At 35.9% G+C, this 15,035-nt stretch overlaps 1 protein-coding gene across 1 annotated transcript in view; it reads right to left on the bottom strand.

The window, feature by feature from the left end:
- Nucleotides 1–15,035, bottom strand: part of SPATA7 (spermatogenesis associated 7) — a 69,457-nt gene that overhangs the window by 21,111 nt on the left and 33,311 nt on the right. Inside the window, exons 2-4 of the mRNA XM_023528864.1 lie at nt 8,478–8,552; nt 6,625–6,720; nt 3,870–3,917 (exon numbers count right to left, since the gene is read on the bottom strand). Of these exons, the coding sequence (XP_023384632.1) occupies nt 3,870–3,917; nt 6,625–6,720; nt 8,478–8,552 (219 nt within the window). The remainder of the gene's footprint in view (nt 1–3,869; nt 3,918–6,624; nt 6,721–8,477; nt 8,553–15,035) is intronic.

Here is a 15,035-nt window from a genome sequence, read left to right as displayed (position 1 = left end):
CAAAGAACCTTTCGAGGGTGATGAAAATATTCTAAAATTGGTTTGTGGTGGTAGTTGCACAATATTTTAGACAGTAAAAATCAATGTACTTTATGGTATGAAAAATTTTTGTCAATAAAACTGCTATAAAAATAAAGCTTTTCTAATGCATTAGAATATGGAATTATTTAAACAATTTAACAAACTATGTAGAGATATTCTAGTTTAGATACTACGAACATTGAAATTATCAAATCAGTAGTCTGAAGTGACAGAGTGTATATCTTATAAAAACAGAGATGGCTTAAAACCAGGGATTTTTTTCTTTTCTTGTAATGTGTCTATAAAACCTGTTTCTAACTTAGTTATACTGATTATAATGAACAGCTCTATAACAGAAGAAGTAATGATGACTATTAATTACACTTTAGTTTGGTGATTGCAATCTTCACAATTCTTCTAACCGTCACGATTTTCTTCATTTACATGGCAACATAGAAAAACTCCCTCAACTGACTGAGAGTAGAAAATACTGCGTTATAAATAAGCACTAGTAAAGTCTAAATTCTAAAAACAAAAAACAGAAGCAATTTAAAAAATACAACCTCTATACTGTCAACTCCTGAATTTTTATCTCCATTCTGGAACTCTCCTGGACTCCAGACTTGTACTCGGCCTCCTCAGTATCTCCCCCTCAGATTCCTCCTGGGTATTTACTTCAAACTCATTATGACCAAGATTGAATTCTTGAGTCACTTCCTCCCCCAAATCTCTTCCTGTCGTATTTTTCACTTCAGTAGATCATGATTTTGTTATTTTGGTTGACGGGCTCTAGTGTTGGGAGTCATCCTCAACTCACTTCTCCTTTTTCCCTCGTACCCTATCTACATCCAATCCATCAATAGACACAGTTGACACACATTTTCAGTGTTTCTAGGATCCAACCATTTAACACTCCCTCTACTGTAGCCACTTTGGTCCAAGTCACCATTATTTGTCCCCTGGATTACACTTCTATCATCACCTCTTACAGACAATTTTCAACTCAGTAGCCAGAGAAATGCTTTTGAAAGTTAAACCGGCCTTGTTACTCCTCCCATGGCTTCCAACTTCACTGAAAACCAAAGTGCTTGCGATGGGCATGGACCTTCATGGGCTGCAGCTGTCTGTCTCATCTCAATGACCACATCTCCTACCAACCTTCAACTGGATTAGCTTACACCAGCTATACGGCCCTCCGTGCTGTTCCCCGAATACTCCAACCATGATGCTATTTCAAGGCCTTTGCACTGGCTGTTTCCTCTGTCTGGATTGCTCCTCCCCTACTTGCCTCTAACTCCTTCAGGTCTCTACTGGACTGTCACTTTACCAGTTTGCCTTCACCTCCCAAGGACACACAATCTTCCTTATCCTGTGCTTCATTTCTGCCATTGCACTGATCACCATGTGACATCTTCTATATTTACTTATTGCTTTGCATTTGCTTCTTGTTTGTCTTTCTCAACTAGAATGTAAGCTCTACAAAAGCAGGTGCTTTATTTTGTTTGCCTCTTTAGTTCCATCTCTTAGAATAGTGTCTAGAACATAGGAGGTGCCCAATAAATATTTGCTGAATTAATCAATGAATAAACTCTAGTGAACTAAATATCATGCAAAATGCTGAATGTTTTAAATTGGTGGATTCAGATTTCAAACACAAGAGTTTGTTTGAATAAGAGTATTAAAACATTCAACCTTTTTATTAAACAACCTAAATAAAAAAGAGATAATCTCACGCATCTATTGTTTGGGATATTAATACCAGTATGAAAATTTAGCACAATTTTCCTATTTAGGGATGATTCTAGTTAAAAAAGGATTATCTGACCTAATGACTACTGGGTAAAACCAGATTTTTAAAGCCTAAAAATAAATATTGAACCAGTTTTTCATGCTATAAAAAGGTACTAATATAATAGAGAAGGAAAAAAATAAAGCATAGAATTTAAAAATCTGAAAGGGTCTTTAGAGGTGATTGAATTATCTTTTATTTTATAAAAGAGGAGGGTGAGATGTAAAATGACTTGCCCATGTAAGTTGTGTGCTGTGGTCAAACTGGTCTTTAAAAATACATATTTAAGTCCCTACTCTTGCCTACCCCTCCTAAAAAATTATTTGAATTCCCAAATTCCTTCAAAGATAGGAGAGCCTACACTAGGGCTTGTTGCAAACATAAAGGGAGTAGAAGGAGGGAGAACATAAAGTGTCAAGCACAGGGCCTGATGGACACTGTGCTTACTGAATGGCAGCTGGTAGCCACTGGCTCAGCTTAAGTCCTATCTCTCCCACTAAGAATGCGTAAGAGATGAGTCCAACCAACTCTGTTGTCTGTGACCTTTGCCAGACTGCACTCGATGGGCACTTCCCCCTCTAGGCTCTCATTCGTTCACTACCTTGGGTTGATAGTTATTTTTTTTGTGGAAATCCTTTCTCAATTAAATTATAAATAATAATTAAATTCAAAGAATTATTTAAAAAACATTAAACTTAAAATGTATAATACTTTTTATATGATTATTAATAAGACAAGCACAGGCTGTGACATTCATTTTTTTTACTATTTTAAGTATATGTTTCTTGATGAACTCAAGGTCCTCGAAGGGTGTTGACTATCTTTCAGAACATTTTTAATAGGAATTTCAAATTTTGTGGTCGATTATTTCCTTAGTGCAGATTTCTAAAAATCAAAATAGTTGGTCAAAGGGTAGATATAACATAACATATTATATGTCAATATGGCTTTTCAGATACATATAACTACAATGTTTACCAGTTAGCCTATTAGGACATGAACAGACAATATTTATCTGTAGAAAGGAGCCACTTACGGTATTTTTAATGAATAATTTGGTAATGTTAACAAGCCAAGGGAAGTTAGAATCACAGAATTCTATAACTTAAACCTTGGCAAGCCTTTTCATGTTACCCAAATTTTTATACGTAGAAAAAATAAAATCTAGAGAAGTTAAATAATTTATCTAAAGTTACATGGCAATTTAGTGGCAAAGCCTGGGCTCATTTCTAAGTTCCAAAACTCAGAAATACAATACAAGCTTCTTTTTTTTATGGATAATATTTAAAAGTTAGAAAATACTTCTCCAAAAGGCAATCTGTCAACACCTATTAGGATGGCTATTAAAAAAAACAACAACAACAGAAAGTAACGACTTGGGGAGGATACAGAGAACTGGAACATCTGCCCACTTTGGTGGTAATGTAAAATGATGCACCTGCTACAGAAAACAGTATGGTGGTATTTTCTGATTAAAAATAGAATTACCATATAATCGAGCAATTTCATTTCTCAGTATATCCCCAAAAGAATTGAAAGCAGGGTCTCAAAGAGATGTTTGTATATTCGTGTTTATAGAAAGATTAGTCACAATAGCCAAAAGGTAGAAACTATCCGATTGTCCATTGACTTATTACTGTATAAAAAAAATATGGTATATACAGACAACAGAACATTATTCAGTCTCAAAAAGAAAGGAGAGTCTGACGTATGTTACAACATGGGTGAACTTTGAGGACATTATGCTAAGAGAAATAAGACAATCACAAAAGCAAAAACACTGAATGAGTCCACTTACATGGGAGACCCAGAGTAGTACATTCATAGAGACAGAAAGTAGAAAGGTGGTTGCCAGAAACTACAAAGGTGGTTGGAAGAAGGGAATAGGGGAGATTCAGTTTTATGAAATAAAAAGAGCACGAAAAATAGATACTGGTGATGGTTGTACCACAGTAAGAATGTACTTAATGCTACTGAACTGTAGACTTAAAAATGGTTAAGATGGTAAATTTATGTTATGTGTAGTGTACATAAAGGCAATATGTCAAAAATTACTTACATTTGATGCTGGCACTCATGCTGAGTGGAACTGAGCAGTCTACCACAGCTGAAAGAGAAGAATTAGTTGCTTAATAGTATTATACTTAATATTTATAAATGACAACAAATATCAAATGAGGAAATCACAAAAAGATCCAGAACTTGTTTTAACTTTTATGGTACTTCTGGAGATAAAGAAATATAGTATCTTTGACAAAAAATACAGTGGTTGGAACAGCTCATTAGATACCATAAAAGAAGATATTAGTGAACTTGAAAACATAACAATATAAACTCTTCAAAATGAAACAGATTGAAGAAAGGCTGGAAAATAAATGCATTGAGCATCATCACTGACCTAACTTACCTATATCATGCACTTAACATACTTGTAATTAGAGTCCCAAAACAAGCTTGGAAAAAAAAAAGAGCAAAATTGGAGGACCTGTACTGATTCCAAGACTTACTGTAATGCCATAGTAATTAAGGCAGTGTGGTATTATAAAAGAGATATACAGATCAACAGAACTGAAGGTTAAGTCCAGAAATGGACCCACACATATGGCTGACTGTCTTTTGAAAAGGGCTCAGGCAATTCAGTAGGGAAAGGACAGTATCTTCATCACATAGTCCTGGGAATACCTGAATCCCCATTGGCAAAAACTGATCTTTATATCACACTATACACAAAAATTAATTCAAAATTAATCACGAACTTAAATGTACAAGCTGAAACTTATACTTCTAGAAGAAAACACGTAAGAAAATCTTAGTCACTAAGATTAGGCAAAGGTTTCTTAAACAGGATATAAAAAGCATAAACTATTTAAAAATTGAAAAGCTGAATGTAATTTCACATGTCACAAAATATTATTTTTCTTTAGATTTTTAGTCATCTAAAATATAAATGTCATAAAATATAAACTAAAATTTAAAGACTAGCCCTTCAAATGAGAAAATAAAAATTTAAAAAGTACAGTGAGAAAAAACGTGAAATTCAAATAAGGTCTGTAGTTAATAGTATTGTATCAATATTGATTATTGTAATATGGTTATGTACGATTTTAACAGGGAAAAGTGGGTGAAGAGTTTCTGTGACCCTCTGTACTATCTTTGTAGCTTTCCTATAACTCTAAAATTATTTCAAGTAAAAATTTTTAAAAGAAAATGAAAAGACAAGTTACAGACTAGGAAAAAATATTTGTAAAACATATATCTGACACAGGACCTGTATATATAGAACACTCACAACTTAATACTAAGACAAACAACTCATTTTAAAAAATAGGCAAAAGATTTGAACAGATATTTTACCAAAGAACATATACAGATGGCAAATAAGCACAAGCAAAGTTGTTGGACATCATCAGGCACTGGGGAAATACAAACTAAAAGCCTGATGATATACTATCAGATATCCACTACAATAGCTGAAAAAGGACTGTCAATAGGAAGAGCTGATGAGGATATAAAAGTGATGGAAATGCAAAATAGTATAGTCAGTCTGGAAAACAGTTTGGCAGTCTTATCAAGTTAAACACACACTTACCATACTGTCCCACAATTCCACTTCTAGTAAATAAATTTATCTGAGTGAAATAGAAGCATATGTTCAAAGACTGTATGCGAATGTTTAGAGTAGCTTTATTCCTAATAGCCAAAAGTGAGTCAAAATAATCCAAATGTCCACCAATTGGTAAATCAATAAATTGTGAAGTATTAATTATATGGAATACTACCTTAGAATAAAAAAAAAATACTGCTACACACAAGAATATGGATTAGTCTCAAACATGGTAGCTAAGTGAAAGAAGCCAGAGCTAAAACAATACACATTATATGATTCCATTTATGTGAAATTGTGAGAAAGGCAAAACTATAGTGACAGAAGGCAGAACAGTGGTTTGCCAGGGCAGGCAGGGGGGAGATTGATTGCAGAAGACTACAGGGAACTTTCTGGAATAATGGATGTTCTCTATCAGGGGTCAGTGACCTCTGTCTGTAAGAAGTCAGATAAGTAAATGTTTTGGGCTCTGCAGGGTGATACAGTCTGTGCCACAACTAGTCAACTCTGCCTGTTAGAGCAAAAGCCATTATAGACAATACGTAAAAGATTGTGTTTATTTATGGACAACGAAGTTTGAATTTCATAAAACTTTCACATGTTACAAAGTGCTGTTCTTTGGATTTTTCCCAACCATTTAAAAATATAAACCCCATTCTTACTTCACAAGCTGTACAAAAACAAGCAGCAGGAGGGTTTGGCCTATAAGCTGTAGTTCACGGATTCTTGTTTTGTAGCATGCTTGTGGTGGTGGTTATACAAATGTATATATTTTTAAAAATATTTAACTGTACACTTAAAATTACTGCATTTTGTTGAAGGTAAGTTATAGCTCAATAAAGCTGGCCAAAAAAGAAAAAGAGATTATCTAGCATCTTCTTTGTACAACTTTAGTACATTTGAAAACAAAAAAGTAGATTATAAACTTTTATTAAATTAAAATCAGTATCTAAACACAAAATAATATTAGGGATAACACAGGTAAAAAAGAAATAACATAAGCACTATACAGATTTCAAATACAGTTAACAAAAATGGCATCCTGAATTTGCTATGTATTTAACATTAGAGTCAGTAGCTGATATCTTGCTACACTAAACACAAATATAACTATTATAATGTATTAATTTTTCCTACAGATTTACTCTAATTAGAAGTGAAGTCACGGATTTAAATTGGGTACTGAAAGTTCACATTTGCACATTTTTACCTTTGGCTGAAAGGATTTTATTATAGTGAACAGCCATGTGATTCTTGACCAGGTGGAGAGTACTTAGTCTGAGAGAGGAGGAGTCAGTGCAAAAAGCTAAAAATTAAAACATATTTAACCATTATATATTTAAAATTAATATAAAAATCAAGAGATAAACAAGTTACTGATTTTTATAAAATATTCTGAAATTCAACCACAGAGATAGCGACACTGTAACTTTGCGATGCCGAATATGTCCTAGCCTTAATCTTGCAGTGGTAACTGATGAGCTGTCGAACCTTTCTAAAAACAAGTTTTACAAGTCTGAGAGTTTTGGGAAGAGATTCTAGAATATAATCTATCATTACATTTATAAAACTTATCAACACAGCTCTCAATTTCATAACTAAAAACGTTTAGCCACTTGCTGATTATAAAATAATATTATCATTGTCAGTACTTGAATATGTGGAGTCTGGAAAATCAAACAAATCCTAAACTCCAAAACTCTACGCAAAGATTCTATTCTGAGAGGCAAACTTCTAACTTTACACCTTTAAATAAGATCTACGAATCAGCTTACTGCATTCTTTTTGAAGCATTAGGACTATCTTAAGACAAGTACATCACAAAGAAATTCCATGACATTAAATTTCTTGACCTTGTCTAAACCATTTAGAAATAAACCTTAAATTAAGTGCTAATATACACGAGTAAAATGTAAATAACGTTTTTAAACATTAGAAACAGTTTTTGAGAAGTAATACATGCATATGGTTAAAAAAAATATCGTAGCTAAAACCACATATAGAGATTGAAAAATAGTCTCCTTTCAGAAGAATACTGTTACTTTTTTAATGCATTCTTCTAGGAAAATTCTATGCACAATTTAAGAATATACAATAATGATAAGCCCGATACTACTACTACTACTACTACATGCATTGTTCTAAGCATTTTACAAATAAAAACTCATTTAATTACTACTATCACCATTTCGTAGAGGTGGAAATTGAGGCACAGAGATGTAAATAAGGTCTTCAAGATCACAAAGCTTGGTAAAGGATGCAGTTTAGATGTTAACTTCAGCAGCTTCATAATTACAGCCACTATACCTATAACTGAATGCGTATTCTTCAAAAAAGTTAGCAAATATATTGTTCTTCATCCTGCTCATCTAAGTATATTTAAAATGTAGTTTTAAATTTTTAAAAATTATTTTTCAAAGTTTGATTCTGGCGCTATGTGTGTAAGTTTTATTACAAAGAAATAAGTGAGGCAACTGAAAATGTGATCCTTCGCATCTGGAAGAATCCGCATAAACAATTTTTCATGTACATAAAGAAAAAAAGACTTTATTTTGCCTACAAACCCAGACTTAAAACTTTTAAGCTACAATCACAAAAAAAGTATTTTAAGTTTACATTAAAAATTTACTTTAAAATAAGAAAATACCACATATTATCCTTTCATAGGACCTAGAAATCCAGTTGAATAGAGAGGCCCGTGTTTGCTTGTGATGCTCTTTCTTTGCACAGGTTTCCCTTTCTCGTGCTTGTGTCTTTAACCACCTACTAACCACCATTTTAACAAGGAAGGCATGCTTTAAGCCAGGATAGTCTGCCAGCAAAGAGTAGAGCTGGGCTGCAGCAGCGAGTAGGAGGCAGCCAAGTCCACATCCAGGGCACAATAATAGTTTGAAACTATTACTTCTAAATTCTCTAATCTCAAGAATTCCTATAACATGTAATTATAGTTAATTTATGAAGTTCAAATATTGATAATTTTTCATCATGTCATAGAATTCACAAATGAAGGAAAGAAATAGTCAATCTTTAACAACCTTTTACCATTTTAACTACCTTGCTTACCATTACTTTTGGTGCTCAAATGTCCTTTAAATAGGCATGGTGGACCATATCTGGGAAGGACAGAGGTTGCTCTGACTTTTAACAAAAGAGAAACATGAATTAGGATACATGAAACAGAACTTTCACAAAGATAACAATATTGAACATTTAAAAAATAATAAATTACCTTTCATTTAACTACTAGAGTTGTTTAAAATTTTATCCAATCATATTACTAACCAGAAATGATGTATCAGACAGAAAAAAATTCTGCAGCTATTGATAAAAAAGTTTTCTCTTTTAAGAAAATAAATTATTTTCAAAACGGTTTCGATTTGAGACTTTAGTATTGCTGGGTAAAATGTACATCAATTATATTATTTAATATATACTGACTATTCTGTACACCACTGACTTACTGGATTTTAAATAATTTTGAGATATAAGAGAACTGAGATTTTGAGTAAATACATATATATTAACTATTTCAGTTAATCATAGGCTAGTCTGTCCTAAAAAATATTAAAAGTAATCCTCCCACAAAGTAATTGAGTAAATTAGAAGTTATATCATGTTACTATGTATAAAATAAATACATATATATGTCAGGATCAGAACTTAATGTTTTTCTTTTTTAACTTTTAAAAATTAAAAAAAAATTTTTTTATTTTTCAAATATTGTTGGCATAGAATATGATATTAGTTTCAGGTATATAACATGGTGATTAAACATTTATATTAAACTTACAAAGTGGTCATCCAAATAAATCCAATACATATCGGACGTCACAGTTATTCCAATATTATTGACTATATTCCTTATGTTATACTTGACATCCCCATGACTATTTTGCAACTACCAATTTGTACTTCTTAAGCCCTTCCCCTTTTTACCCATTCCCCAACCCCCCTCCTATCTTACAACCATCAAAATGTTCTCTATACCGATGAGTTTGTTTCTGTTTTGCTTGTTCGTTTATTTTGTTCTTCAGATTCCACATGTATGTGCAATCACATGGCATTTGTCTCTCTCTAACTTACTCCACTCAGCACAATATCCTCTAGGTCCATCCATGTTGCTGCAGATGGCAAGATTTCATTCGTTTTTATGACTGAGTAATATTCCATTGTACATATACACCACCTCTTCTTTACCTATTCATCCATTAATGGATGCCTCCAAATCTTGGCTATTGTAAATAATGCTGCAGTGAACAAATGGATTCACATGTCCCTTTGAAGTAGTGTTTTGGGTTTCTTTAGATATACAGAAGTGGAATTACTGGGTCCTTCTTTGTCTTATTATAGCTTTTGTTTTAAACTCTATTTTGTCTGGTATTAGTATTGCTACCCCAGCTTTTTTTGTTTGTTTCCATTTTTATGAATTCTTTTTCCCTCCCTTGACTTTCAGTCTGTGTGTGTCTTTCATTCTGAAGTGAGTTTCTTATAGGCACCATTTGCAAGGTCTTGTTTTCTCACTCATTTATCCACCCTATCTTTTGATTGGAACATTTAATCCATTTAAATTTAAAGTAATCGTTGATAGTTATGTAGTTATTGCCATTTTATTATTCACATTTTTTATCTTTTTAAAAAATTCTTCTTAAAGAAGTGCTTTTAACAGTTCCTGTAATACTGGTTTGTTGGTGATAAACTCTTAGCTTTTTGTCTGGGAAGCTCTTTATCTGTCCTTTGATTCTAAACAATAGCTTTTCTGGGTAGAGTAATCTTGGTTGTAGGTCCTGCTTTTCATCATTTTGAGTATTTCGTACCAATCCCTCTGGCTTGCAAAGTTTCTGTTGAGAAATGAGCGGACAGTCTTGTGGGAGGGAGCTCCATAGGTAACTAATTGCTTTTCTCTTGCTGCTTTTAAGATTCTTTGTCTTCAACCTTTGGCATTTTAATTATGTTTCTTGGTTTGGGCCTCTTTGGGTTCATCTTGTTTGGGATTCTCTGAGCTTCCTATGGTTGTATGTCTACTTCCTTTACCAGGTTAGGAAAGGTTTCCGTCATTATTTCTTCAAATAGGTTTTCAACTCCTTGTTCTCTCTCTTCTCCTGTGGTACCTCTATGATGTGAATGCTGGTACGCTCGGTGTTGTCCCAAAGGCCCCTTAAACTATCCTCATTTTTTTGGATTCTTTTTCCTTGTTGCTGTTCCAATTGGGTGTCCCCCAGTACCACATTCTCTAAATTGCTGATTCGATCCTCTGCTTCATCCAATCTGTTGATTCCCACGAATGTATTCTTCATCTCAGATATTGTATTCTTCATTTCTGACAGGTTATTTTTTGTTTTCTATCTCCACTTTTATATTTTCTTTGCTTAAGTTCTCACTGAGTTCATCTATATTTTCCTTAAGTTCATTGAATATCCTTACAACCAATGTTTTGAACTCTGCATCTGGTAGATTGTTTGATTCCATTTTGTTTCGTTATTTTTCTGGAGCTTTGTTCTGTTCATTCATTTGGGACGTTTCCTTGTCCCCCAATTTGGCTGCCTCCTTTTGTTTGTTTCTATGTATTAGATAGGACTGCTACATCTCTTGGTTTTAGTAGAGTGGCCTTATGCAGTAGGTGTGCTGTGGGGTCCAGTGGCGCAGTTTTCTCTGGTCACCTAGGCCAGGTGCTCCAGGTATGTCCTTTGTATGGGTTGTGTGTGCCCTCCTATTGTAGTTGAGCCTTGGTTGCTGTTTACATGTCGATGGGAGGGATTGAACCTCAGGCTGATTGATTATAAGGAATGGCCACTAAAGGGCTGACCCTGTGGGGCAGGATTTGCTTTAGCAGGACTCTGGTGCCTTCCTAGTCTGCCCACTTTGGGTGTGCTGTCCTTGGATGCAGCCTGGGTGGTGCTGCAGCTTGGTCTGAAGCTGACCACTGGGCATGCCGGTCCTGGGGCATTCTGAGAGGCACTGCCACAGGCCAAGTTCGGCTGCAGCCTGTGCCCTGCCTGAAGCCACTTGGCATGAGCCACCAGGCAATCTGCAGATGGCTGTCACCTGCGATAGGCTTAGAGGTGCCTAGAGGGGCCAAACCACGAAGTGAGGCCAGCTGCCGCTACTGCAGGGCTTTGGGCTGCTCATCAAGAAGTACGGGGCATGCCGAGGCCAGGTGCTGCTTGTCTGGGTTTTGTTAACCTTTGAGTCATTTTAGGAAAGTCCGAAGCAAGAGCCAAGATAGATCATTTGTATGGAAAAGCCACTTGAAGTGGCTTGGGTGGGACTGCAAGTTGAGTGGGGCGGGGTCTCAGGGACTCTGGAGACTCACCTGGGTGGGGCAAGTTGTGTTAGCCGGGCTTATGGAGACTCAAGACATGGCGGCCGCCTGCGTCTGCACGCCGGGAGCAGTAGGGGGCTCAACAAAGAGGCAAAGGATTCCGTCAGGACTTCTGTCTGGGAGAAAGCTGCCACTCCGGCCCTCTCCCTGAAGCCAGACAACTCAGTTCCTCCCCATATGTCCCTGGTGCTCTTCGAACAACTGCCGCAGGCTGGAGCTCAGAGAGTGAGTCTGTCAGCAAGTAAGTTTGTGCGCGGGCCCCTAGAGAAATCCCAGCCGCCCTCCGTCTCGCTCAGCTCCAATCTCTGCTGGTTTTCACAGCCAGATGTTGTGGGGACTTCTCTTCCCAGCACTGGAACCCCGGGCTGGGGAGTCTGGTGTTGGGCTGGGACCCTTCGCTCCTCTGGGGGGACCTCTGCAGCTGTGATAGCCCTGCCTAATTTTAACCACCACATATGTGTGTGGGACAAGCCCATTCTGCATTTCTGCTCCTCCTAAAAGTTTCAAGGTGGCCTCTTCTGTATGTCCTTAGTTGTAGGAATTCTGCTCAGCTAGAGTTAAGGCGATTCTTCCTGACGGCTGTTCTGTAGTTTAATTGTAATTCTGACGTGGTCGTGAGAGGAAGCAAGCACAACATTTACCTACGCCACCATCTTGACTGAAAATCCCAGAACTTAATGTTTAAAAAAACTTAATGTCTTAAGGTTCATTTAGTCCAACTCACTTATCCTCTTACTTGGATCCTATCTAAACAGTCTATATTTGGAAGTCCCCCTTCCAAATTTATCTTACCTTGAATATTCTCCATTGGCTCTTGGGCAGCATATAGAGATTACATGTGTCTTACAGTTACTCTTTTATGATAGTTTAACAGTTCTTTAAACTTCCCTTGTTTAAATCACTTTATGGTTTCTATCTTTTGATTGGACCCAGATTGATAAAAAGGAGCATGAAAATTACCCTCAAACCAAATGCCAGGAAAAAAAAAATCATCCTCAAATAAGATTAGGACTAAAATCCTGTCCATGTGATCGACGGTCTTGCTAGGACAGTGAAATGCATCAGTATGTGCAAGCATCCCAATTCCTTACACCATGTGATTTCACTATGATAGCTGGAATGAACTCCAGTGAGGAAAGGTGAAGGTGTTTCCTGTGACAGAATTTCCCACGATAACTAGAAGTTTGGGAATCTGATGCCATTGATAAGTGTCTCTTTTGACCCAACAGATTAAAAAAATTTTTTTCAAGCTACTTTCAGTAATCTATACTAATAGGTTGTCTTCTTTCTTCTTCTCTCTAAAAGTCCAATATTGATAATCAAGTGAACGACAGTTTGCTATTCTCAATCTTTTCTCCCCACTCCCTCTTGAGTCGAAAAGAAGATCTTATAGATTACCCAGGCCACTATTTTACAAATAACAAAGTGCAGAGAGAGAAAGTGATTTGCTCAAGATTACCTAGTCAATAGCAAACAAGATTACAAACAAGATATACTGTTTTTTAGGCTGGTGCTCTTTCTATTATACAATCATACAGAAAGTTTGCCTCACAAAAGAACACCTGAAAATGTGATTACAGTAAGAAAATGACAAAAGGGAAGATGATTTTTTACTTTAGGTGTCTCAATATTTTGTGCTCTAAAATCATCAAAGGTAATCTTTAATGAAATCTAAGAAATATAGAAAGTGTAATCTTTTCAATTAAAATTAAATATTTTAGCATTGGCTAAAATTATTTATGGTTTCCTATCAATGATAATTATGGTGTATGAGAACCGACAATCCCAAATATTTGTTGAATATTATATTTGTTTTAAAAATTCAAAATCAATAACAATGTTTGATACTACATATCTTAAAGATGAAGCTAATTAAATTGCATGTTATAAAAATATAAACCTTTTTACATTTTGACATGAATCTAATTTTAAAAATAATTCAAGAAACAAATACTGAGAACTTACTGTTATACTCTAAATTTTACATAAATCCTTTCCTATGACCCTACCTCTAGCATGAGATGGTAAGTAAAAACAATGACTCTAGGGTTTCACCTTCCCCACAGCTGGATTCAAAGCCTGTTCTGACACTGTGACCTTGACAAGTTTTTGTGCTCTCAGTTTATTTACTGTGAAATGAGGATAATACCCATCTGATAATGTTTCTTTGGATTAAATAATGAGATAACTTGGAAACAGTTTCTGGTATACAGCAAAGGCTTAATGTTAGTTTATGTTGTAAAATTTCAGAAAACCATAAAGCATGTTGACTTGTGCTTTCTGGAACTTAGATTGGTAAAATGTCAGGATATACAGTTCACTGACCAATGGATAGGTATCTCCTACATTCAGAGCAGCACTTAGTTTAATTTATAATTACATAATAATGTCACTCTCACATTCAAAGCAAAACTTATTACATGAACCATCTAGCAGCTTGGTTTAAAGGTATTTTTTAAAATAGCTAAGAACACTGAATTGGAAGGAGAGGGTCTAGAGATTGCCTTACTGGGCTTGAAGAAAGAATGCTATTTGTTCAGAAAGAGTGATGCAAATTATTTGGATTGGGCCCATTCGTAGGGATTTACAGTTACATGACCCTAATTGTTTCACTGTGATGTCCACTTGACCCAGAGGGTAGTCAGTCAAGGGCAGGTGTATGCAGTGATTATGGATTAGACCTTTGCTACTAAAGCTGTACCCAGCAATACTGCATCACTTGAAAACTTACTAGAAAAGCAAAATATCAGCCCTCCCCACCAGACCTGCTGAATCATAGCCTGCATTTTAACCTGATTCCCAATGATTTCTAATCACTTGAGAGAATCACTGGGTTACTGGATAGTTTTGGGCGGAGGGAGCTAGCTACAAAATGGAAGATTTCGTATTTACTGAGTACTTAAGAATATGCCAGGAGCTTTATATGTATTTATCTGCATTTAATCCCCCAAAACCCTATGACATGGTTGTTTTACCCCGCGTTCACGAGATGAGGAAGCGAAGGGTCACCCCTGTGGAGTGCAGCGTGGGCCCAGGGAGGTCTGACTCCAAAGACCAGATTTGGTTCCTGTGCTCTGGAGCTATCAAAGTAATAAAGGCTGCACGACCCCGAGTACAGAGGACAGAGCCTTCTGGAGTCAGGGCGACAAATTTTGAGCAAGAAGGGGACCTGTGAACCCACAAGCAGAGCGTTCTCCTGTGCGTGAGGACTGGGCAGCTCGGGGCAACATAGGTCCACACTGGAGACTAAGGAGGGGACCGGGGGCACCCAGCGCGCGGCCTGGACATGGACTCGGGACCCC

The sequence above is a fragment of the Pteropus vampyrus genome, unplaced genomic scaffold (genome assembly GCF_000151845.1).
Source record: "Pteropus vampyrus isolate Shadow unplaced genomic scaffold, Pvam_2.0 Scaffold32, whole genome shotgun sequence".
In the NCBI taxonomy this organism is placed as follows: domain Eukaryota; kingdom Metazoa; phylum Chordata; class Mammalia; order Chiroptera; family Pteropodidae; genus Pteropus; species Pteropus vampyrus.
The sequence above is the reverse complement of the archived record's forward strand: the minus strand, read 5'-3'. Positions and strand labels throughout refer to the sequence as shown.